We start from the raw sequence: 24,902 nt of genomic DNA, 5'->3' as shown, positions 1-24,902 counted from the left end.
GATTGGACAGAGGCAGCCACAGGAGGAGCAAGGGGGCTGGATTAAGGAAATATAAGTGCTGGCCAGAATGGCAGGAGGCCAGGCCAGAGCTTGGTAACCATATACCACTGTGCCTCATATTTATTTGTCTGACAAATAAATTATTATTTTAATTTCTCTATTGCTGTGTTGAATATTTCATTCCAGCTAAGTGTTAACCACAAGCAGGGTGCTACAATAAAAACTATACAAAATATATTTTGCAGGTTTACATCAATAATCAGATAATAGATCTTATTCTAATTGCCTCCGCTAAAAGCCTTTCAGTTTTTGCTGCCACCTGATCATCTTCATCTGCTAAAAAAGTGCTAAAAGAAAGCAATGGTTGAGCGACAATAATAGATGGGTAATAACCTGACTCCTCAAATCTTTATAAATAGTGCAAGCCAGAAGCACATGAGCCACTGACTCAATACTGCCATCTCCACAGAGACGCAACCGTTTTTCCAGTGGAATTTTGAAACTATAGGGAGTCGAACCAACCCCACTAGCCTATTTGCCTAACCTGCTTTGTTTCAGAATTAAAAAGATTTGCAAAGGGTGCCAGGAGACCTCACTGCAACGTACACTCCACATTAGAGTAAATAATTTGCCAGAGTTGACCTTTTCATATATTTCTTTCATGGTTGTGTAATAATGTCCAGTCAGCCAACTTGAGGATATATTGAACGTGTGATCCCAGCCACCTGGAGTCACTGATTAAAGGGAGATCCAAGGGTGGTTTACGGAGTAAAATACAGGGTAATATGAAAATGATATACAGGTGGTACATGACCCCAGTCAAGCTTGCAAAAATCTATCACTTGGCCGATAAATGCTGGAAATGTAAAGAGACTGAAGGTACATTCTTTCACCTTTGGTGGACATGCCCAAGGATTAAGGCTTTCTGGGAGATGATTTATAATGAAATGAAAATGGTATTTAAATATACTCTCTTGAAGAAACCAGAGGCCTTTCTCCTGGGCATGGTCGGCCAATTGGTCCCAAAGAAGGGTAGAACTTTCTTTATGTACGCTACAGCAGCAGCAAGATTACTCATTGGAAAGCATTGGAAGACACAAGATCTACCCACCTTGGAAGAATGGCAGATGCAAGTAATGGACTACATGGAATTGGCGGAAATGACTGGCAGAATCCGAGACCAGGGAGAAGAGTTGGTGGAAGAAGATTGGAAGAAATTTAAAATATATCTACAGAAATATTGTAAAACGATTGAATGTCAGTGACGTTGGAATGAAACGAAGCGGTTCTAGTAATAAGGCAAAATAATAATATGTCAGATTGGATTGATATTAGATGAAAATTTGAAGTTATAATATGTGAGGATAAACAATTAAGGGTAAACTAAGAGGGTATGGATTTGCTGAACAAATTTTTAAATGGAATACAAAAAAGGGAGGTGGGAGGAAGTCATGAAAATAAGTATCATGAAAAAAAGTCTGGTTGAAGAGGAACGCATGCCGCCTTTGCAGTGCCAGCCGCGCTCAAGGCGGTCGACGACAGAAGGAAAAAGCACATCGCTGCCACATAACAGAAAAAATTGAATATTATTTTTTTTGGGGGGGGGGAGAAACAACTTTATTTTATCACGCCCAGTTTTGGAAAGAGAGGAGCGCCCGAGTGCGCATGCTCGCGACACACCCCCCCCCCTTGCGCTACGTTCGCCGAACGCAGAGAAAGGCGCACGTGCAAAGGTCGCTGTAGGTGACAGTAGCAGGCGGAAGTGACGTATGCAGCCGTGGCGGAAGTGATGCGTCGACGGGGAGGAGGAGAGAGAGGCAGGAAGGAAAGGCTCTCCAGCTGTGGGGAGAATGTCTGGGGGGTTGTCCGGGTCCGAGGCTGTCCCGCTCCCCCCGGGCTTCTTCGCCAAGAGGATTTTGGTGACCGGCGGCGCGGGCTTCATGTAAATTCTCGCCTGGGTTGGGGTTTTTTTTTTGGGGGGGGGGGCTTCCAGGCTCCCTAAAAGCCCTCGCGGAAGGAGCAAAAAGCGCATTGAATATGATGGGGTGGGCTTACTCCTGAGTAAAGGTGCCTAGGGTTGTGTGTGTGTTTAAAAAACCAAAAACTTTTGGCCTGCTTTCTCTGCCAGCGTGCCTTTCAAGCAGCCTTGAGAAATTTAGATTGCTTAAGTCAGTGTTTCCCAACCTTGGGCCTCCAGCTGTTTTTGAACTACAATTCCCATCATCCCTTGCCACTGGTCTTGCTAGCTAGGGATGATGGGAATTGTAGTCCAAAAAACAGCTGGAGGCCCAAGGTTGGGAAACACTGGCTTAAGTTACCGGAGTATCACTTCCTTTAAAAAAAAAAAGAAAGCTTGCAAAAATAGGTTTTAGTATAACTCCTCTACCTGGTGAGCTGCAGGGTGGTTCTTTACCTATTAAGATTTCCTTCTCAGAAAATATGGGCCTGGAAAGAGGGAAAGGTTTCTTATGTTTCTTCTTCACCGAAGTTCTTTACAAAGAAAAAACAAAAACTTGCTTGTGTTAAGAAGAAGAGAGGAAAGCAATAGGTTTTAGTATAACTCCTCTACTTGGTTAGCTGCAGGGTAGTTCTTTACCTACTAAGCTTTCCTTCTCTGAAAATATGGGCTTGGAAAGAGAAAAAGGTGTCTTATTTTTCTTCTCCATTGAAGTTCTTTACAAAACAAAAACAAAAACTTGCTTGTGTTTGCTACTTAAGAAAAAGAGAGGAAAGCAATAGGTTTTAGTATAACTCCTCTACTTGGTTAGCTGCAGGGTAGTTCTTTACCTACTAAGCTTTCCTTCTCTGAAAATATGGGCTTGGAAAGAGAAAAAGGTGTCTTATTTTTCTTCTCCATTGAAGTTCTTTAGAAAACAAAAACAAAAACTTGCTTGTGTTTGCTACTTAAGAAGAAGAGAGGAAAGCAATAGGTTTTAGTATAATTCTTCTACCTGGTGAGCTGCAGGGTCATTCTTTACCTACCATTCGTGATTTGGCTTGTGTCCGCTTACAGGGTTGGGTTGGGGTGAATTTGGGGCAAGGGATTAAAGGCTTTAAGCTTTCCTTCTCAGAAAATACGGGTTTGAAAAGAGAGAAAGGTGTCTTATGCTTCTTCTGCATTGACATTCATTCATGAGGACCATGTCATGTTTTCCATGACTGTAAAAATAAAGAAATCCTAATATGTGTGACTGGAAAGGGTGTCACTTATTTCTTAATGCCCCTAATAAAGGGGTGAGAAGTTCAAACTATTTGGAGGTGGGTAGGTAAGTTGCTTATTTGCCAGAAGCTTTTTATGTTTTTGTTTCTTAAAGAAAACCACAGTTGCTTCTTAAAGAAAACAATATTTTGGATTATTCTGAAAAAAGTTTACAAACAAATATTCTAAGAGCTCCGCAAGTGAATATATTTTCCACTGAGATTTGCTTTTCTGTTCAGGCTTATTTCTTGAGAGACAGTTCGTGAGACATTGCCACAAGACTCTTTTGCCAGTCTTAGTGACAGAAAAAGCAATCTGACCATAGCAGCAGAAACAAGGGAGCAGCATGGGACTGGTACATGTGTGTATGTGTTTTGGAAACGTATCTGAAATCAATGCAGTTTGAATTTGAAATATGTTGATTTTTTTTGTTTTTTCTTCAAAACCTGCAGTGCATCTCATGTAGTAGTTTCCCTCGTAGAGAAGCATCCAAACTATATGATTATTAATCTTGATAAGGTAAGACTCTTTTGCTTAAATAAACATAAATTAGCAAACCAACATATACTTGACAGGCAATCAGTGACTGCATGCAAGATTTCAGGTCTTGATTTTAAAGTAAGCCATTACCATGGAACTCATAAGCATGTGCTGCCATGGTGAATTTTGATCCGGAAAGCCAGTCTTACAAAATACTCTATTTACTTAGCTCTGGAGATAAAGAACAGTAAATGATATTTGAATGTTTGCAGCTATGCCACTTTAATCCAAATAGCCATGCTCTAAGGGAGAAATCCCATTCAGAAGAAGCTGATGAGCTAGTGTAAATTAAGGTGGCCTAAGGTTACACTAGATCCAAACCCTGTTCAGCAGTTGCTTTGTTGCTATAATATAATAAAAATATTCATTCAAACCTCCTCAATATACTTCCTTGTTCTTATATAAATTGAAGGATCACTGAGTATAGGTTACAGATACCACTTAAGGTTTCTTCATATGATACATATTATACCCGGTAACAGATTCTAAGAGATGAAGCTCAGTGCATTGTCATTAATGAAGAAAAAAAACCTTAACCTTCACAGCTTGTTGTTACTGACTTCCACACTGTTTCTTTTTGTAATCCTGGCTTTTGGTCTTCTCATTGACCAGTTCTGTGTTTCTTGCACATTTATCCATGTAAATAAAAAATTAAACTCTTCCTTGGAAGTGTTTATAATGAAAATATGGTCTCTATATCTCCTTCAGATATTAACTCTGCAGACCAAGGAGTTGTCATTAAACACATATTTGCTTTCATTATACTTTCTCTCTCTTAAGACTTCATTTTCTTGACATTATTTTTGTAATTGGAATGTGGATGTGATGATTTTCATTTATTTTGTACTAAGACACACCTGAGTTTAATTAAAAGGGTTGATTTGTATGAGTCCCAAGATACAGAGAATGTGGGTTGGAAGAGAATTCTATGAGACAATATGGAGGAGCAGAGGCTTGACTCTAGAAATAAAACTTCTTTGTTATTTTCTTTTTTTTGCTGTTAAGCTGGACTATTGTGCAAGCTTAAAAAATCTTGAGAGAGTTTCTGAGAGACAGAACTACAAGTTTATCCAGGTAAACTATACCTTTTTTGGGGCGGGGGGGGGGGTTAATATAAAATATATAGAAGATGCATACCTGTGCAGACTTACCTGAGCGTAAGTCTTGTTAACTGACATGGAACTGGAAGCTTTTTCTTTTCTTTGTTACTGAGTATTTCACTGTGTTCACTGAAGTTAGAACTGACTGAATCATCCCTCCACAGAGCTTTGTGAAGTGAAAATACTAAACTTTCTGCAACGGGTGTTAAATTTGGTGTAGTTGAAGAGTTTGGGGCATACATAACCAAAGCTGATGTTGACGACTAATTTTACACTTTTCATCTTTTATAGGGGGATATCTGTGAACCCAATTTTGTAAAAGAATTATTTGAGGCTGAGAAATTTGATATAGTGCTACATTTTGCAGCTCAAACACATGTAGGTGAGCATTGCATGTCACTACAATAATCTACTAGTAGTTGTAGCTTCCAGTTTTTGCGTGAGGGGCAGAGGATACTGCTTATGCTGGCACTGCTAACATAGCTGGACACCTATCCTGCTGTCCCTCCTGGTGACAATGTGCATAAATTGCTATGTTTTACTGTTTTGCCATTGTGTCCCTTGATTCATCATTGCTGAAACCTTTGACGTCAGGTGTTAACTATGCTGCTGCTGTGAGTGGCACAGAACATCTGGCCCATGGACCTGATTACTGTCTTTAATAGGAGCTGCTCAGAGTGGCTGGGGAAACCCAGCCAGATGGGTGGCGTATAAATAATAAAATTATTATTGTTATTATTAGGCCCCTTGGGGATCAGCCTGCAGTAGCTCTGCTGCTGAGTGGAGTTTGGGTCGGATGGAACTTTATCATGGCTTAATTTACACTGGTTTGCTTTATACCAGCTTATTGTGTGTAGGATTGCTCTCTTAAGAGTAGTTTTGTTCTACTGCATATGGAGACAACATTTTTTCTTTTACTTAATTTCATGTTGTAGGTCTGAAGGTCCCCTAGAGATCATGGCCTCAGGCTTTTTTTGGTACCAAGTTTGACGTACATTTCTCTTTATTATTTTGTCTCAAAACTTAGATCTTTCTTTTTGGCATAAGCTTGAATTCAACTATGTCAACGTTTATGGAACTTGCATTCTGGTTGGTGCTGCTTATGAGGCTAATGTGGAGAAGTTCATATATGTCAGTACTGATGAAGTTTATGGGGGAAGCTACAACAAGGTGAGCTTGAATTAAATGAGTTTCCTACATCTCTTACCTTCATGTTTGTCTCTTGGGTGAATTAAACAGGGCATGATCTTGTAATGACCAGTAAGTGGAGACTGTTAGCTTTGTTTAACTAGTACCACTTTACTTCCCATGACCAACCAATAAAAATAGACAAACATTAGGAACTGGGCCTCTCTTGTTTCCAACTTAGTAAGCTTATTGTTTTACATTTACACCAATGTTCGGCCACTTGAAAATAACCAAAAGATAATGATAATCTTATACAGAAGGAATGTGCTGGTACAAATTTGACCTAAAGCGTTTTTGATTCTGCTGTCTTTAAAGGATGCAAGAGTTTTTGTTAGTACTTTGGTATTTTAGGATTGCTGTGCAAGTAAATACTTTTTTTTCAGTAAGAGGATGGAACATGAAACTTACTTGTCACGGAGCAAGGGCAAGGGTAAAATATTAATTCCTGGTAAAAGTAGTCAGAGTTGAATTTAGGAGAACACTTTGGGCAGGGTGGTTTCCTTATACTATATAGGTAGACAGGATCACTCTCCCTTTTTCCATGATTTCAGCTGCATCTGCTAGGAAAAGGATCAGGCCCTCTGGGGGTATCTTGCAGCACAGTCCTAACCAACATCTACTTAGAAGTAAGCCCTATTGAATTCAGCAGGGCTTACTTCTAGGTAAGTGGGTTAGTATTTTATCCTTATGTGCTTAGCTGGGGGGTAGATTTTTCTTAGCACTACTGCTAATTAGAGAGTGGAAGTATTATTTGGGTATAATGTTAGATAACTAGCAATGAGAAAGATTCAGGAAGGTAGCCTTGTTGGTCTGACGCAGTCGAACTAATTTTTTTAAAAAAATTACGTTTTTTAAAAAATAAAAAAATAGTCTAGTACCACTTTAGAAACCAACTAAGTTTGTTCTAGGTATGAGCTTTTGTGTGCATGCACACTTCTTCAGATACTCTTCATGCACATGAAAGCTTATACCTAGAACAAACGTAGTTGGTCTCTAAGGTGCTACTAGACTATTTTTTACTTTTTTTATTTATTAAAAGGTAAAGGGACCCCTGACCATCAGGTCCAGTCGTGACCGACTCTGGGGTTGCGGCGCTCATCTCGCTTTATTGGCCGAGGGAGCCGGCGTACAGCTTCCGGGTCATGTGGCCAGCATGACTAAGCCGCTTCTGGCGAACCAGAGCAGCGCATGGAAATGCCATTTACCTTCCCGCTGGAGCGGTACCTATTTATCTACTTGCATTTTGACATGCTTTCGAACTGCCAGGTTGGCAGGAGCAGGGACCGAGCAATGGGAGCTCACCCCGTCGTGGGGATTTGAACCGCCGACCTTCTGATCAGCAAGTCCTAGGTTCTGTGGTTTAACCCACAGCGCCTCCCGCGTCCCTTTTTAATTTATTAGCAATGAGAAAAACCTCTTAAACTTTTTCACTCCATATATAGCATTTTGTGTTTATTCCAAAGTGGTGGTGGTGTTTTTTTTAATTTATTATATGTTTTGGGCAAGCTTGCACTGCTTATTTGTGGTAACTCAAACCAAAAAAGGAAAGATGTCTAAAGTAACAATTTGCATGCAATTCCACAACTATCTTAAACATTACTGTTGGTATATAAATGTAGAATTTAGTATTGTGCAACCATTAGCCAAACTGAACGTTTCTATGAATTATTGCTACATTAGTAACTTAATGTTTCTAGTTTTGAGCTTATCCTCAATCACTAGTCTAGTTTGTAGACTATTTAAGCCATGAATTACTGTTTCCTGAAAACACTGGCAAATGACATAACTGTGGTTTATTTATTACCAAGAAACCAGAATATAAAGTTGTGATTTTTTGCTGGCTTACGAACCCTGCTTTGTTTTACCTATGACTTGCTCTTAATGTGTGAGTCTAGTACCCTTCCTTAACCATAGTTTGTTTGGTTGCTTAACCCCAGATGCTCACTAAGCTACAAAGACACAAGGCTAGTGTTAAAAAAATCCCAAACAGTGGAGGAACAAGCTGTTCTTTGCTGCTTTATCAGACAGCTCATGGTTAATTTGAGGTTTGTTAAATAAGCCATAGTTTAGCATTATGTGAGAATCGGGCCGTTAACAAGAGTCATTTTAAGCTGGCTTGTAAATCAATATAAATTCTTTTTAAGACTTTGAATGTCTGGCATGTAAAAAAATTGTTCTAGGAATTTGATGAATCCTCATCTAAAAAACCGTCAAATCCTTATGCAGCTTCTAAGGCGGCGGCTGAATGCATTGTCCAGTCATATTGGGAAAGATATCAGGTAAGCAGAAATGAAACTTGATATTTTAGCTACCATTATTAATTATTTGGATTTCTGAACATGGTCCATATGCTCAAAGTTTTTTTGGACACAGAAGAAATGCACAAGAACCCACACTGAGGTTAAAGAAGTTACCACCGCAAACCATATATGTTTAGTCAGAAGTCAATTTCATTATGTTCAATGGGCTAGCCAATGTTGTGTCCTCCAGATACGATGGGACTACAACTCACATAATTCCTCACCATTGGCCATGCTGGCCAGGGCTGATGGGAGCTGGAGGACACAATATTGGCTACCCCTGCTATGCTGGTACTAATGAGTTTTAAAATACATAGTAGATTTCCAGTATAAAATATGGTAGTTATATTTTTGCTGTGGGCTTACTTACAACAAAAAATGAACATTTAAAAACTTGATATGTAACCTGCTAAACTTGCTATGCTTGTTTACGGTTATCTGTGAAATGCTGCACCACAGGTATCAATTTCCTGATAACGCCTGGCTTTTCCCTTTTTCAAGAATATCTGTTTAGCCTCTGACTCCGAAGCCCAGCCTTTAAGACAGGCATCCCCAAACTTGGCCTTCCAGATGTTTTGGGACTACAATTCCCATCACCCCTGACCACTGGTCCTGTTAGTTACGGATGATAGGAGTTGTAGTCCCAAAATATTTGGAGGGCCGAGTTTGGGGGTGCCTGCTTTAAGAGAAGTGAAGCATGTCCCAGAGTCCTCTTTCTGCTGCTCCATACTCGAAGCAAGGAAGACATTAAAATAGAACACCACTGATTACTCTTGCTGGGCCTGGTGGCCACGTGGCACGATGTATAGGTATGCTTGTCAAGGAGCAAGGTTTTTTAAATTTGTGTACGTGGTGATAATTGTATAACATGCAATTGACATTGTATAACATGCAATTGGGCTCAAAGTCCTATCCCAAAAGTGTATTATTTTGATCTTAGCTGATATTCTTCAGAGTTGTGAAAAGTGCACCACTTACTGCTTCTTCTGTTTGTGGAAGAAGGCATTGGTTTGTATCTTTACTAGTCTCCTGCAAACAGAAGGCCATGTTTCATTTGCAGAGGGAACTGTGAGGCTAGGACATGATTTTTTCATTTCATTTCACTTCACTTTTAATTTGTATACCATCTTTCTACTTTACAATACCCAAGGCGGTTTACAAGCTGAAGAAACAAAGAATGTAGACCTTATAACAATCCAATTCAAAAATGTGATAATAAAACATAACTTTAAAATAAGCAACTTATATCAAACAAAGTAATGTACAACCCATTAGAATAGTATAGAGTAATATTAAATATCAGCGTATAAAAAAATAAACAGAAATCCACTCTTAACAATTACAATAAATAATTTCTAAACTATAATCAATAAAACAACGGCAAATCACAGTGCATAAAATAATACAATACAAACTGAGAAGCAGAGACTGGCGGGTGGGGCAAGGCAGATGGAAGGAGGCCTTGCCTGATGAAGGCTCTCCCCTCACATGCTTCTTATGCTGCTTGGGAGGATATACCAACACCCTAGAGCAGGTTTCACAGGGGGAAATCAGCTGGGTGGTGGGAGGAAGGGGAGATGCCCCCCCACCAGCAGAACCTGAGTTAGGATCTAAGCCACCGCAAGCTTTTTTATAACTGTTCTCCTTGAATTTGTGCTGGCACACTCATAGTATATCCTTTAAAGTTTCCAGTGGTTATCACGCGGAGCAGCAATGTTTATGGACCCCATCAGTTTCCAGAAAAAGTAAGTGAGATGAAGGCATTTCTTTTATCAAATAGACCCTTTGTGAGCCCTCAGTTAACAAGTCGCAGTACTTTGCCAAGCATTTATTACGTGGTCTCTGTTCTGTAGAATTACAGCTTATTAATGTGCATGCCGTCAAATATTAAGAGTTGGCCATTCATCTAGCTAGGGATTATAGCATGTGAAAATAGGCTTCCATGCAAATAGTAAATCCCAGCCGGGTGAGGAACCATGCATGCAGCTAAGTGCTACCCATCCAGTTCACCTCTCCGATCCAGCAGCCAAAATGTTGTGTGCAGAACCCGTAATTGAAAACATTTTGGCTTTTAATTGGCTGTTTAGGAGATGGAGCAGGGTGTCGTTTCAGCCCCTTCCCTTTAAAAAAAGAAAAAAGAAGGCACTGCTACAAGTGATTGGTGGTTTCTATTACTGTCCGTTGCTAGAATTAAATATGTTCTCACACAAATATTTCAAAAAAGCTGAAAGGTTTATCATTCTCTTTAAGTAGCCTGGATTAACAATTGCTGCCTATTTTTAATGTTTCTTAGGTTATTCCAAAGTTCATTTCTCGCTTGCAGCAGAACAGAAAATGGTATGTATCACAGTCATATTCGGTCCCCCTGCCCCTTCTGTTATAAGTGTATGGCAAGCTAAGTCAGTCACATGCACCCTTGAAATTGAACACCCCATGCTAAAATCAGTCCGGACAGTAAAATGGGTCACGTTTTGAGACCGCACTGCCCTGGGACAAAACCTGCATGCACAACTGCTTTTACTCAACAACAATAGGTATATGGTTTCTTAATACTCTGTCCCACCACAAGAGGTCATAGATGGACATAGCAGAGTCACTGTTTCATGCTTTTCGCTAATTTAAAACCTTGCTGAAGAGAATGTATAATGCTGGGGTAAAGAAGATTTGTTTTCTTTGGTCTTGTAGTTTCTCATTGACATGGATTTACACCTGTTATATGTTTTAACACTGCTAGGACACACTCTGTAGTGCAAAGTCTGACACAGGGTGCAGTGCAACAGCCACTTTTCCGTAATTCTTTGTAACTTGCTGTGTGTGCCACCAGATTTATTGCCATTGTGAAGAATTAGCATGAATGGAGGTTGTGTTTTGTTATCACATACTTTGCCCTTTGTAAGCAGTTTATAATTTTGCAAACCTGGCTGGAATGTTAGAATAGCGTTTGAAAGCAATGCTAAATGTATGCACTGTCTTACTTGCTTGTAGCTGTATTCATGGTTCAGGACTTCAGAGAAGAAATTTTCTTTATGCCAGTGACGTAGCCGAAGCATTTCTTACTGTTATGAAGAAGGGGCAGCCAGGGGAAATCTACAACATTGGGACCAGCTTCGAGATGTCGATTGCACAACTTGCAAAGGAATTAATCCATCTAGTGAGTAACAAACAGTGTTGGAAATTGGTGGCTTAGTAGCAATAAATACTGACTAGGACAAATGAACTCTATTGATACATTTCAGTAAATGACTCTGTAAGATGTGTGTGCAGATACATTTGGAAATGGGGGAGCATGTGCAAAGTTTTATTTTACTAACCAGTGGGGTCTGTTTGCTCTGCCTTTGATCCTGTGTTGACAATTCATTTCCATCATATTTCAGGAAGGCTCTCTGCTTTTGGTTTTTTTGTTTATTTTCTAGCACTCGCATGTTTATATGTTTAAACATTTGACTTAACCTCTTTTTGCCTATACAGTGGTACCTCAGGTTACATACACTTCAGGTTAAAGACTCCGCTAACCCAAAAATAGTGCTTCAGGTTAAGAACTTTGCTTCAGGATGAGAACAGAAATCGTGCTCCGGCAGCGCGGCGGCAGCGGAGGCCCCATTAGCTAAAGTGGTGCTTCAGGTTAAGAACAGTTTCAGGTTAAGAACGGACCTCCGGAACGAATTAAGTACTTAACCCGAGGTACCACTGTAACTATTATTATTATTGCTGTTATTAAATTTGTATGCTGCCCTTCATCCAAAGATCCAATAGTGTTTCACAACATAAAATACAAAATGAGAACACAAAATACATAATAAAAGCAAAAACAAGCCAATAATCACCTCCCACAACACTTGGAAAACTTCAATGACAAGAAAAGTGGCTTCATTATTGAAGCTAGAGAAATCAGTTAGGCTTTCATAGAGGAAGGTTGATAGGGTAGAATCATAGAATTGTACAGTTGGAAGGGATCTGAGGGTCATCTCGTTCAGCTCCCTGCTATGCAGGAATCTCAGCTAAATAATCCGTGGCAGATGGTCATCCAACCTCTGCTTAAAAACCTTCCAGGAAGAAGGGTCAACCCCTTTCCACGAGAAGCCGTTCCACTGTCGAAGAGCTCTTAACGTCAGAAAGTTCTTTCTGATGTTTCACCAGAATCTCCTTGTAACTTGAAGCCATTGGTTCAGGTGTTACCCTCTAGAGGAGGAGAGAACAAGCTTTTTCCACCTTTCGTGTGACAGCCCCCAATCCATTTTCTGCTCAAACCAGCCCCCCCCCCAAGTTCAGTCCAGGGAAGAATGTGGTTTGCCTAATTACAGCAGACTTCCTATGGTAGGCTCCTCACTGAAATGTTGTGTTTATGGATGTACCCATTAATTCCATTAGAGTCTCCCTTCCCAACACTTTCAGGTATCACCAATTACAGTGGTACCTTGGGTTACATACGCTTCAGGTTACATACGCTTCAGGTTACATACACTTCAGGTTACAGGGTTACAGACTCCGCTAACCCAGAAATAGTACCTCGGGTTAAGAATTTTGCTTCAGGATGAGAACAGAAATTGTGCTCCGGCGGCGCGGCGGCAGCAGGAGCCCCATTAGCTAAAGTGGCGCTTTAGGTTAAGAGGTTTCAGGTTAAGAACAGACCTCCGGAACGAATTAAGTACTTAACCCAAGGTACCACTGTATATAAGAACGCGCCAGTTCTTCTTTTTCTTCTCTTTAAGTGATTCAAGGTAGTTCCATACAAACTACTAGGGCAAATCCTCACCACTTATCTGCATGGCTTCACGCTTTTATATTATGGTCAATATTGCATGGCTCAGAATATATTTAGTAACCATGTTAGTCACATACACCAAACGATAAACACCTTTGATTTGGGCTGACTAGCTAGCACTTAGCATCTAAAATGCAAGATTTATTTACGGCCACCTGAGTGTTTCTCACAACTTACGTCTCTTGTTTTCCTTAGTAGTTTATAGATACAATTAGCAGCACTTGGGAATCGTCTACATTTTAAACAAAACAGAGGATGGAAATTTTTGTGGAAATCTGTTCATTAGAAGTAGTTGTGCTTACAACACAATAGAAATCAAAAACATTTTGTTAAATGTTAAGTCTCTCACTGCTGACATAGATCTCCCCCCACCCTCCTGATTTACAGATTAAAAATACCAGTTCTGAAGCAGAGACAGAATATTGGATGGATTATGTTAAAGACAGGTAAGATATTTATTATTTCATTTCAAATATTTTGTCCTGTCCTGTAAAATATCCCACAGGATTTCAGATGCCATCTTAATTTGGGTAATATAATGTGTCCTCTTCTTTAGTGGTACGGAATGTTTTCCTTATGTTACAGCGAAGCCAAATTTTAAGCTCCTCTGCCCCCCATCTCCCACCCTTTGTAGGTTAGGCTGTGGCATGGAAAGGCAAGCATGGAGCTTTGCTGTACAATCCTTTCCTGCTCCAGGATAGGAAGATGAGTTTGGTCCTGGGTGCCCAAGGTAAAAAGGTAAAGGTAGAGGACCCCTGGACAGTTAAGTCCAGTCAAAGGTGACTATGGGGTTGTGGCGCTCATCTTGCTTTCAGGCCGAGGGAGCCAGCGTGTTCACAGACAGCTTTCTGGGTCATGTGGCCAGCATGACTAAACTGCTTCTTGTGCAATGGGACACTGTGATGGAAGCCAGAGCACACAGAAATGCCTTCCCGCCACAGTGGTACCTATTTATCTACACCCTTGTGCAAATTAATTGAAACAAAGCATGTTTTCTGTCTTGCTCGTAATCCTGTACTCAAAACAAACACGAAAAGTCACTTGATCATTATGGTATTGGAAGCCTGCAGCCAATAGAAGGAATGATGCGCTTGCCACAATATATTGAGGTTCTACCAAAGAGAGTTATTCCAGAGCTGGAAAAGAAGTATCCTGACAGTACTGGGATATTGCAGCAGACCTAGCCCCCTGTCACACATCGAATGTGGTGAAGAAATTCACGACAGAGCGGGAAATACAGGTACTTGATTGACCAGGGAATTCCCAGGACGTAAATCCCATTGAGAATTTGTGGGCTTTGTGCAAAAGTCGCCTCCGTGCTGTAGACTGTACGACTATGGAGAAGCTCATTCAGGCGCTGATTCAAGTGTGGTACAGGGATCCAAAAATCAACAGTGACTGTTGGTAACTATTAGACTCCATTCCAAACCGTGTTCGAATGCTGCTTAAAAATAGCAGCATATCTGTTACTAATGTACGTATATGTGAGTTTTGTACACTAAACAACATCGCTTGTTTCAGTTAATGTGCACAAGGGTGTACTAGTACTGGCGTGCTTTTGAACTGCTAGGTTGGCAGGAGCTGGGACAGAGCAATGGGAGCTCATCCTGTTGCGGGGATTCGAACCACCAACCTTCTGATCAGCAAGCCCAAGAAGCTCAGTGGTTTAGACCAATACACACTCCCACGCCTCAGAGCTTGAAAGGGGGCAGTGATTGTTTTAGCATTATGTCTGGACTCAGGTTCATAGTTTGTCTTACCATGAGCATTAAACCCAGAACAAACCTTTGGTGTAGCTTTGCATGCAAGCTGAGTCACTGCATTTCATATTGGCTGCTTTTATGTTTTACCAACCATCAAGTGACTTGCTTGAGATTTTAACTACCGTCCTTTTCGCCCCATAGGACGCACCGCCCCATAGGATGGGCTTCCCCGACCCCAGCCCCCAGAACAGGCTGCCGCCCCAAGCCTTGTGTGCCCGGCGGGACATCCCGCCGGGTGCGCAAGGCTTGTGGATAGCTTCCTGAAGCCTGGAGAGCGAGAGGGGTTGGTGCGCACCGACGCCTCTCGCTCTCCAGGCTTCAGCGAAAGCCTGCATTCACCCCATAAGACGCACACACATTTCCCCTTCATTTTTGGAGGGGAAAAAGTGCATCCTATGGAGCGAAAAATACAGTATTTGAAAGTAGCTATAACTATTTGAAAGTAGCTTATAGTTTATTGCTACAGTTAAACAAAGACCCTTTACTTGGATTTGGATATAAAAGTAATGAGCCAAACTACCCAGTATTTTTACTGGAATATTTTATTTCTGTTTTATAGTTCCTTGAAGCAATTTAGTTAAAGATTTCATATAATGAAGCTTCTTCTTGAAAAACCAAAAACATCACAAGAGATATTCAATTGGGTCTGCGGTCACACGGCAATTTTTTGGTCTTCCTGGCATTTCCTGTTATTTTCTGCATTGCATTTGATCTTTCACACAGTGGAAATCTGGCTGAATTTAGCATTAATTGCTTTACAGATAAATTCTGTATCCAACTCTTTTAGCTTGGAAAACCACAGGAATCTGGCGTTTTAATTTCATGTGACAAATTTTGGGGTGGTATCCCAGCATGCACTCCTTTCCTGCCATTTAAAATTTAGTGTAACATGGTGGTATATCAGTTTAGTGTAACGTGGTATGTCAATCAATTTAGTGTAACATGGTGATATATCGATCAGAAAGCTGCCACTCCAGAATGAAACAAGTACTTCAGTGTGAAAGGAACTTTTGAAATCAGGAAAGAAATGTTATGTATAATAAGAAAAACTAACACAGTAATCCCTGCATCTGAATTCACGCAGAATGATTGAATCAATGAACCTAAGTTAATTGATTTCAGTAGGTCTGCTCTAAGTTTGATGAATGTTGTTTATTGCTAGTGGAGCTACTGAAATAGTCCTAAATGTGACTTGTTCTTATCTATCTCATTTTCTTTACATGTACCAATAAAATGTTTCATCTGCGTATATGTGATTTATGGTCTCGCTTAATACATTTAGGGTTGTAGAAAGAGTGGTTTTCTTTTATGAGAAATTAGAAGTCGTCAGTGTGGTGTAATAGATAAAATATGAGTCTTGAATCAAGAATACTTGAGGTTGAAGGGATGCGGGTGGCGCTGTGGTCTAAACCACTGAACCTCTTGGGCTTGCCGATTGGAAGGTTGGCAGTTCAAATCCCTATGACGGGATGAGCTTCCTTTGGTCTGTCCCAGCTCCTGCCAATCTAGCAGTTCAGTGCAAGTAGACAAATAGGTACTGCTGTGGTGGGAAGGTAAACGGCGTTTCCGTGTGCTCTGGTTCCGTTGTACCAGAAGCAGTTTAGTCACGCTGGCCACATGACCCGGAAAGCTGGCTGTGGACAAACGCCAGCTCCCTCAGCCTGAAGCGAGATGAGCGCCACAACCCCATAGTTGCATTTGACTGGACTTAACTGTGCAGGGTCCTTTACCTTTTACTTGAGGTTGAATCATTTCTCAACAATGAAGCTTATGACTCTTTCAGCCTAAGCAACCTTCTAGAGTTGTTAGGATACGATGAGAGCTCCTTGGACAAAGAGTGGGACAGAAACGTAGTAAACTTTGAAATGGAGTTTTGAATATGCAAGGGCTTTCAAAACTCCATTTCAACGTTTTGATACATTTCCTGAAAAATGCTGTTGGTGTTAAGGCTTAAGGATGTTCAGAGGAGGTTAAGGGGTGATATGATAGCCATGTTCAAATATATAAAAGGATGTCACATAGAGAAGGGAGAAAGGTTGTTTTCTGCTGCTCCAGAGAAGCGGACACGGAGCAATGGATCCAAACTACAAGAAAGAAGATTCCACCTAAACATTAGGAAGAACTTCCTTAACAGTAAGAGCTGTTCGACAGTGGAATTTGCTGCCAAGGAGTGTGGTGGAGTCTCCTCCTTTGGAGGTCTTTAAGCAGAGGCTTGACAACCATATGTCAGGAGTGCTCTGATGGTGTTTCCTGCTTGGCAGGGGGTTGGACTCGATGGCCCTTGTGGTCTCTTCCAACTCTATGATTCTATGATTCTATGATAATACTCCTTTATATGACTGCAGTTTTTTAAAAAAATATAAATTGACTGGGATCTGATTTGGCATGTTTGTGTTATGTGTTCCACATGGTTTTAATTTACACACGCCCCATTTAGTGACTGGAATTGTGATGGGTTATATAAATTAAAACTAAAATAAAGGTATTCATAATCAGAATGTATATGAATATATCTATGCACCTGCTAGGGACAGTCACCTGAAAATGCAATTACAACTGCTCAGATTCATTGGTATTCATCCATAATATTCCAAATAAATTTCCCATGTTTGAGGTTAGTGGTAGTATATTTTTCTCCCCCAGATGGCTGATCTTTGCTATGATTACTCACACTCAGGTCTGTGATTGCAGTAATCGAGTCACAGATTGGAAATTATTTGGGTGCCTTGCAAATGCGTAATATTTGTGAATATAGACTATTCTGTGTAAATCATGCATGTTTAACAAGAGAAGGAAGGGCAGCCTAAAGATTAATCCAAAGGAATAAAGTGCTGAACTTCTAAATGTCCTTTGAAGGTAATTAATACACATGCTGTATGAAACTTTGAGTTTTCCATTGGAATAACACTCTTCTCATTTATTTAAAGGCCTACGAATGACTTGGGATATCCAATGAATTCTGGAAAAATGCACAGCTTGGGCTGGAGACCTAAAGTGCCTTGGAATGAAGGAATAAAGAAAACCAGTATGTTGTATTGATACTAAATCTGGAATGAGAGTGGAAGGAAAATAGGGAAGCACTGTTTTCAAAAAACCTGTTTTTTTATAGGTTACTTTGGAGAGTAAGCTGTTTACTGAATTAGCTAAAGCTAGAATTTTTAAAGTAAAGGCTTTGAACCTCCCATTGTATTTTTGTTTGTATATACAGTCGTACCTTGGATCCCAAACTCCTTGGCTCCCGAACAAATCGGCTCCCGAACGATCAAAACCCGGAAGTGAGCGTTCTGGTTTTTGAACGTTCGTTTGGAAGCCGAATGTTCGGCGGGGCTTCTGCGGCTTCCAATTGGCTGCAGGAGCTTCCTGCAGCCAATCAGAAGCCGCACTTTGGTTTCCAAATGTTTTGGAAGTCGAACGGACTTCCGGAATGGATTCTGTTTGACCTCCAATGTATTGCTGTAATGGTAAGAGAGGAAATAAATGTTGCTTCTGCGAGCTTGAGAGTAGGCACTGTGTGTTGGGGTGGAGGAAGCAGTAAAAAATACGAGAATAAAAATTATCTACATCCAGGCAACTGTTAGACTAGACCACATAAGCACTTTTCGCATACATCATTTACATTTGGTTGTGGTATGTGCTTGGTTGCCGTTGAAGGAATATCACTGCTGTAGTTTGCACCAGTGCTTCCCCCCCCAAAAAAAATGTTTAGGGGTACTCTCATTTTCCTACCCATATTGAAATACTGCCCCTCAATGAGGCCCAACTTAGATTTACAAAATGTTTAGGGGTATGCGTACCCCCAGAAAAAAAGCACTGGTTTCCACCATTAGCTTAAGTGCCCCATTAAGTTCCTAGGCTGCTCTGGAAACTTGGCAAAGGACTGCAGACCTCGACTTAAACTTCCATAAGACAAATATTTGTTCACAAGTTAACCTGGAATTCAGGGCCAACTCTGCTTGTGCAAGTATTGCCTGAGTTTCACCAACTTGTCCTAAAACCCTGTGGACCTTGAGGAGTGGGAGTGCCTTCTCAAGAGACACAAGGGCCTGTAGAGGAAGATAGGATGGCTTGTTGTGAGAGCAGAGTTCTGCATACCTTTCTCCAGTTCCAACCAGAGAAACAAGTCTATATATGCTGTGAGATGAAATTGACTTCCTTTTGGGGCGATCAAATGCCCTGCTTTTGAAGTTTGGCATTGTTACTCTGCTGTTAACAACATTTAAACCATCATAAACCAAAACTTTTTATTTGCACCTTTTGGTTCCTGAATCCTTGAAATGTGCTACCAAAAAAATCACAAGATAGAAACTTTCTTCAAACTGAAAAATATACTGTCTTGATTGTAACTAGTAACTAGAACCCTGTAATCTGTCACCCTCTGCACTTAATGATTTTGTGTATGTTTGAGCCTGCATGGAATAGCACTGTAAGATTGCTTATTACATATTCATGCTTTGAAATCTTCCTTTTCTTGTACTAGTTGAATGGTATCAAGAAAACTTCCACAACTGGAAGAACGCGGAGAAAGCTTTGGAGCCTTTTCCTGTTGCTGAAGAATCGGTATGATTTAGTCTGCGGCAAAGTTGTGAAGAAAAATAATAATGAAGGAAAACATTCTACCTCAAGATCATCACATTAATGAAAAACTGTACTCAAACAGCAAAATGGGATTGTATTCATGGAATGTCAACTATCAATAATATCAAGAAAGACAATTTTACAGTATGGGCTGTAAGGGCTAATGCCTTTTAATCAGCGTTCCAGTGCAATATTGAAGCTTTAATATTTTTCTATAAAAATAATAATTGAATTGGAGCGATTTTTATTAAACAATGCACTTTTTAATACGTACAGCTGTTTTGTATTTTAATTATTTATTAATGTCTTGTATTGACAGGCTTATAGTTTTTTACAACCTAGGCAGCAGATTTTGGTTCAGGAGTATTTTCTGCTTTTTGTAGTTGTATCTTCCTGTCCCGGGAAGTCTATGCTTGATCACGTACTTGTTTTAAAATACTGTCATATCATGTATCCTCAATGATCTGGTAAGGAAATCTGTCTCTCATTGCTCTACAGAAATTAAGCTTTGTAGACAACCAAAGCCTTCCCTGAACTCAAGAATACAGTATAGAAACCTGAGAGTGTCCTCATGCCAAATATTTATCATTTCTAATAGCTTCTTTCAAATTTATTTTGAAGAATAACAGTGCTTCTGAATTTAATTTGTCATTCTTGTTGCCTAGAAGTATTTTAACTCTATGAACATGTGAAATTATGTGAACAATATTAAAATGTAAGACTATGTTAAATGTAGGGCACATACCCAGTGGTGCATTTTCTGAGCTAGACCTGGAGCTGTGTATTCAAAAGGTAGAAAAGTGCAACAGCTGGCATCTGTTTTGTCACTGAGCAATCTGGCAGGTAACTCCCATGCTTTACTACTAATCTTAATAATAATGATAATGATAATAACAACAACAACAACAACAACGATAATTTATTGTTTATATGCCGCCCATCTGACTGGGTTGCCCCAACCACTCTGGGCAGCTTCCAGAAAATTAGAACACCAAACACAATAAAACTCCAAACATTAAAAACTTCCCTATACAGGGCTGCCTTCAGATAGTTGTTTATGTTCTTGACGTCTGACGGGAGGGCATTCCACGGGGAAGTCACCATTGCCAAGACGACCCTCTGCCTGGGTTCCCTGTAACCATGCAGTGAGGGAACCACCAGAAGGCCCTCAGAGCTGGACCTCAGTGTCTGGGCTAAATGATGAGGATGGAGACGCTTCTTCAGGTATACAGGGCCAAAACCATTTGGGGCTTTTGAGGTCAGCACCAACACTTTAAATTGTTCTCGGAAACATAATGGGAAACAATGTAGATCTTTAGGCTGACATGTATCCCATAGTCTCTCATTTCACTTACAGTCACACCTTGGGTTACAGACGCTTCAGGTTATAATAATAATAATAATAATTTATTATTTGTACCCCGCCCATCTGGCTGGGTTTCCCCAGCCACTCTGGGCGGCTTCCATAAAAACCAAAAATACACTAAAATATCACAGATTAAAAACTTCCCTGAACAGGGCTGCCTTAAGATGTCTTCTGAATGTCAGGTAGTTATTTATCGCTTTGACATCTGATGGGAGGGCGTTCCACAGGGCAGGCGCCACGACCGAGAAGGCCCTCTGCCTGGTTCCCTGTAGCTTTGCTTCTCGCAATGAAGGAACCGCCAGAAGGCCCTCGGCGCTGGACCTCCGCGTCCGGGCAGAATGATGGGGGTGGAGACGCTCCTTCAGGTATACTGGGCCGAGGCCGTTTAGGGCTTTAAAGGTTGCGTGTTTTCGGGTTGCGCACTGCGCCGAACCCAGAAACACCGGAACGGGTTACTTCTGGGTTTCGGCGCTCGTGAATGCGCAGAAACACTAAATCACTCTTTGCGCATGCGCAGAAGTGCCGAATTGCCACACGTGTGTGCAGATGCGGCGCTGCGGATTGCGAACGCTGCGGGTTGCGAATGTCCACTGTACTGTTGATGCCACTTGCACATTGTTTCTAAAGGCACTGAAAATATCAAACCCAATTAGCTTGACATTGCTTTATGTTGATAGAGATACAGTGGTATCTCAGGTTACATACACTTCAGGTTACATACGCTTCAGGTTACAGACTCTGCTAACCCAGAAATAGTGCTTTAGGTTAAGAACTTTGCTTCAGAATGAGAACAGAAATCGTGCTCTGGCGGCGCAGTGGCAGCGGGAGGCCCCATTAGCTAAAGTGGTGCTTCAGGTTAAGAACAGTTTCAGGTTAAGTACGGAACTCTGGAACGAATTAAGTACTTAACCTGAGGTACCACTGTACTGAACCAGTGATAAGTATTCTTCATCACAAACTGCAGTCATAAAAAGGCGCTCTGCCAAACCCTCGAACATCGAATCCAAGTCTAAAACATCATAACCACATTCTGTTGTGCCAAAAGGGTCGTGTGAATTTACCATTGCTCTCTTCCCAAAGCTTTCAGTATGAGGAAACGATGATCAAGGTATTCCGAGGCCAAATTTCATGACATGCTGGCCACTGGTGAAGCATTTGCCTATATGACAGAGGGAGCTTGCCTTAGGCCAACTTGGAGCATTGATTCATCTATTGTTGACACTGACATAAAAAATGGCTGTCCAAGGTTTCAGGCCGAAGTCTTTCCCAGCCCTGCCTGGGGACACCCAGGGATGGAAGTGGAGACCTTTTGCATGCAAGCCTTGCGCTGTACCACCAAACTATGCCTGTCATGTCATTTAAATGGTCTTCTCGCTTGTGCTGGCTCATATGCCTGCCGTGTTGACATGCCAGCAGCAGCTCTGTAGGGCTCAGAATTCACCAGCATGCAAATACCGCATGTGATAAAAGAATTTAAACAAGATGCCGGCTTTGTGGAATGCTTACCTGAGTAAATGGCTTGCCCAAGCTCGACATAGCCTTGAAAATCTAGTGAAATCGCAATGGAAAATGTTTACCAAAGAGGAATGCATGCATATCCATATTGTGTAAAAAAAATAAAATGCAAAAAGGACAGACTATAATTGAAATGGCATAGGCTACACATTCAATATTATTATAACACAGGAATCAAGCTAAAGGCTTATAAACCCCTAACTCTGTTTAGCTCCTGAAATGAAAGATGCGAAAATGGAATAGTTTTCCTTTGTCCCACTTTTTTTCTTTCAAAAATGTTATTAGTTTTCACAATATTATAAGCAAACAAACACACACACAAGACAAACAAACATAAATCATAACCTTATTGAAAATTACAGTTATTAACTTTGTTAAGTGACTTCCTCGCATCCCCTTGGTTGAATTTCATTGCATGTCCTTTTAATGGTATTCCAAATCCCAATTTTTATGAAATTTAACTTAAACATTAACATCCTTAGATCTTCACCTTATGGAATTAAACATATAAATTCATCACTTAACATAAATAAAATCCTAATCCCATTAAGTATTTGCAAGCTATTTTCAGTTAATTTAACTTAACAAATTTAACTAAATAATCATTAAATATATTCCACTCTTCCTGATACTCCTCCTCCTTCTGGTCGCGGACTCTTCTGGTTAGGTCGGCTAGCTCCGAAAATTCCATCATCTTCATCTGCCATTCTTCTATTGTTGGTAATTCTTGGGTTTTCCACTTTTTAGCTAACAAAATACGAGCAGCAGTTGTGGCATACAAAAATAATTCAACATCATTCTTGGGCAATTCCAAACCTGTTATTCCAAGAAGAAAGGCCTCTGGTTTCTTTATAAATGTATATTTCAACATTTTTTTTCAATTCATTATAAATCTTTTCCCAGAAGTCTTTCACCTTGGAACAGGTCCACCACATATGATAAAAGGTTCCTTCCTTTCCTCTACATTTCCAACATACATTGTCACAATTATGATATATCCTTGCTAATTTTACAGGAGTCAAATACCATCTATACATCATTTTCATTATATTTTCCTTTAACAAAGTACATGCGGTGAACTTGTTTGTCCCACTTTTTTTTAATGCTAAACCATTGAAGACTAAATCAGCTGAATCCCTCGAAGGCATGTTTCCTCACTATGTTAGTTGTATGGAATAATTCATTAATTATGGTCATTTAAAAAACAACAACGCAGAGAACTTTGATGGCTACTACTTGAAAGCACTACATGCCTCCTTTAAATGACCTCCCCCAGTCAATGTGTTTTGATGAGTGCAATGCACCATCCTTTGAAAGCAACCCAGGACTGTCAGCTGGTTCACAGGACGCCAGCACACATTTTCGTCGTCTGCGATGACTTCCGGTCCACTTCTGTGTCCAATTCAAAGTGCTGACGTTAACCTTCAAAGCCCCAAATAATTTTGTGCCAAGTTATCTCAAAGGACTGCCTTCTCCCACAAATACCGCTCAAGCTTGGCCCCTAAGAGCTTGTGATGTCCTCATGTTCCCTCACCCAGTGAAGTGAGGTGAGTGGGTTACTACAGAGGGGACCTTTGGGGTTAATAGCAACCCACTGCAATGCCCTCAAAGATACTTGCATCGTAACCTACCACCAGGTAAAACACTTTTTATTCTTACAGGCCTTTGCACAATATTTGCATATTTTTAGTACTTTTTATATTCCTCACCCCTTTGGGTTTTTATGCTGTTTCATGTTGATTCATGCTGCTGGGGACATTTTTGCTTGTTTTATCTTTTTTTATATATCTATAATTTTTATTAAATTTTCTGTTTTACAATTTACTCATTTTTACATCCTTAAAATATCAGTGACTTCCCTTCTTCTCTTTCCATGGATCATTTTACTTTGCCTGCATTATTTTACAGAAACTATACCATTCAGTATTCCATTATTACATCCATCAAAACTTATTTACACTGTTGAGTTTATCTTAATGTGGCCAGCGTTTTCAGCTGTTGCCTGTTTTATCTTCTATTTACATGTGTGCAGCTAATTTGTACTATATATTTTTTTCTGATTGTATGTTTAATACAATGGTAAACCACTCAGGGGCCAATATTTGGAAATGCAGTTTCAGTAGCATGTTAATAATAATAATAGATAATAAGAAGAAGGCAAAACCTTGCTTGGTGCCTTTAAAACCCCACGGGGCAAAACTTGCCCGCAGCTGCTTTCGCTGCCATAACTTGGAAGTAACTCCCGTTGAAGTCAATGGGCCTTAACTTGAAAAGCAAACAGTGGCGTAGCGTGGGGGGTGCAGGGGGGGCCGGCCGCACCGGGCGCAACATCTGGGGGGGGCGCTCGCCGCCTCCGGAGTCGCCGAAGAGCCTCGGGCGCAGGCTGTAGCAGAGCCCCATGGCAGCAGCCCAGGCAGCAGCAAGAAGAAGCTGGCAGCGGCGGCAGGTTGGGGGTTAGGGGTTAGGGGCACAAATTACTTGCCTTGCCCCGGGTTAGGGGGCGCAAATTACTTGCCTTGCCCCGGGTTAGGGGGCGCAAATTACTTGCCTTGCCCCGGGTTAGGGGCCGCAAATTACTTGCCTTGCCCCGGGTT

General features: G+C 40.7%; 1 protein-coding gene across 2 annotated transcripts; it reads left to right on the top strand.

Moving 5' to 3' along the window:
• Nucleotides 1-1,772: 1,772 nt before the first annotated feature.
• Nucleotides 1,773-20,162, top strand: TGDS (TDP-glucose 4,6-dehydratase). Of its 2 annotated transcripts, XM_079972963.1 has the most exons (12): nucleotides 1,774-1,942; nucleotides 3,652-3,718; nucleotides 4,745-4,813; nucleotides 5,131-5,221; nucleotides 5,867-6,009; nucleotides 8,208-8,306; nucleotides 10,013-10,072; nucleotides 10,621-10,664; nucleotides 11,313-11,478; nucleotides 13,477-13,535; nucleotides 17,780-17,877; nucleotides 19,330-20,162. In XM_079972963.1, exons 1-12 carry the CDS (start codon nucleotides 1,851-1,853, stop codon nucleotides 19,413-19,415), a joined length of 1,074 nt encoding a protein of 357 aa, XP_079829089.1. In that variant the 5' UTR covers nucleotides 1,774-1,850; the 3' UTR covers nucleotides 19,416-20,162. The 2 variants fall into 2 exon arrangements, with proteins under 2 accessions (XP_079829090.1, XP_079829089.1); XM_079972964.1 differs by lacking the exons at nucleotides 17,780-17,877; nucleotides 19,330-20,162 and adding an exon at nucleotides 15,412-16,100 and having other exon boundaries at nucleotides 1,773-1,942.
• Nucleotides 20,163-24,902: the final 4,740 nt, after the last annotated feature.

This window comes from Podarcis cretensis (genome assembly GCF_951804945.1).
Source record: "Podarcis cretensis genome assembly, chromosome: 4".
NCBI lineage: Eukaryota > Metazoa > Chordata > Lepidosauria > Squamata > Lacertidae > Podarcis > Podarcis cretensis.
The sequence above is the reverse complement of the archived record's forward strand: the minus strand, read 5'-3'. Positions and strand labels throughout refer to the sequence as shown.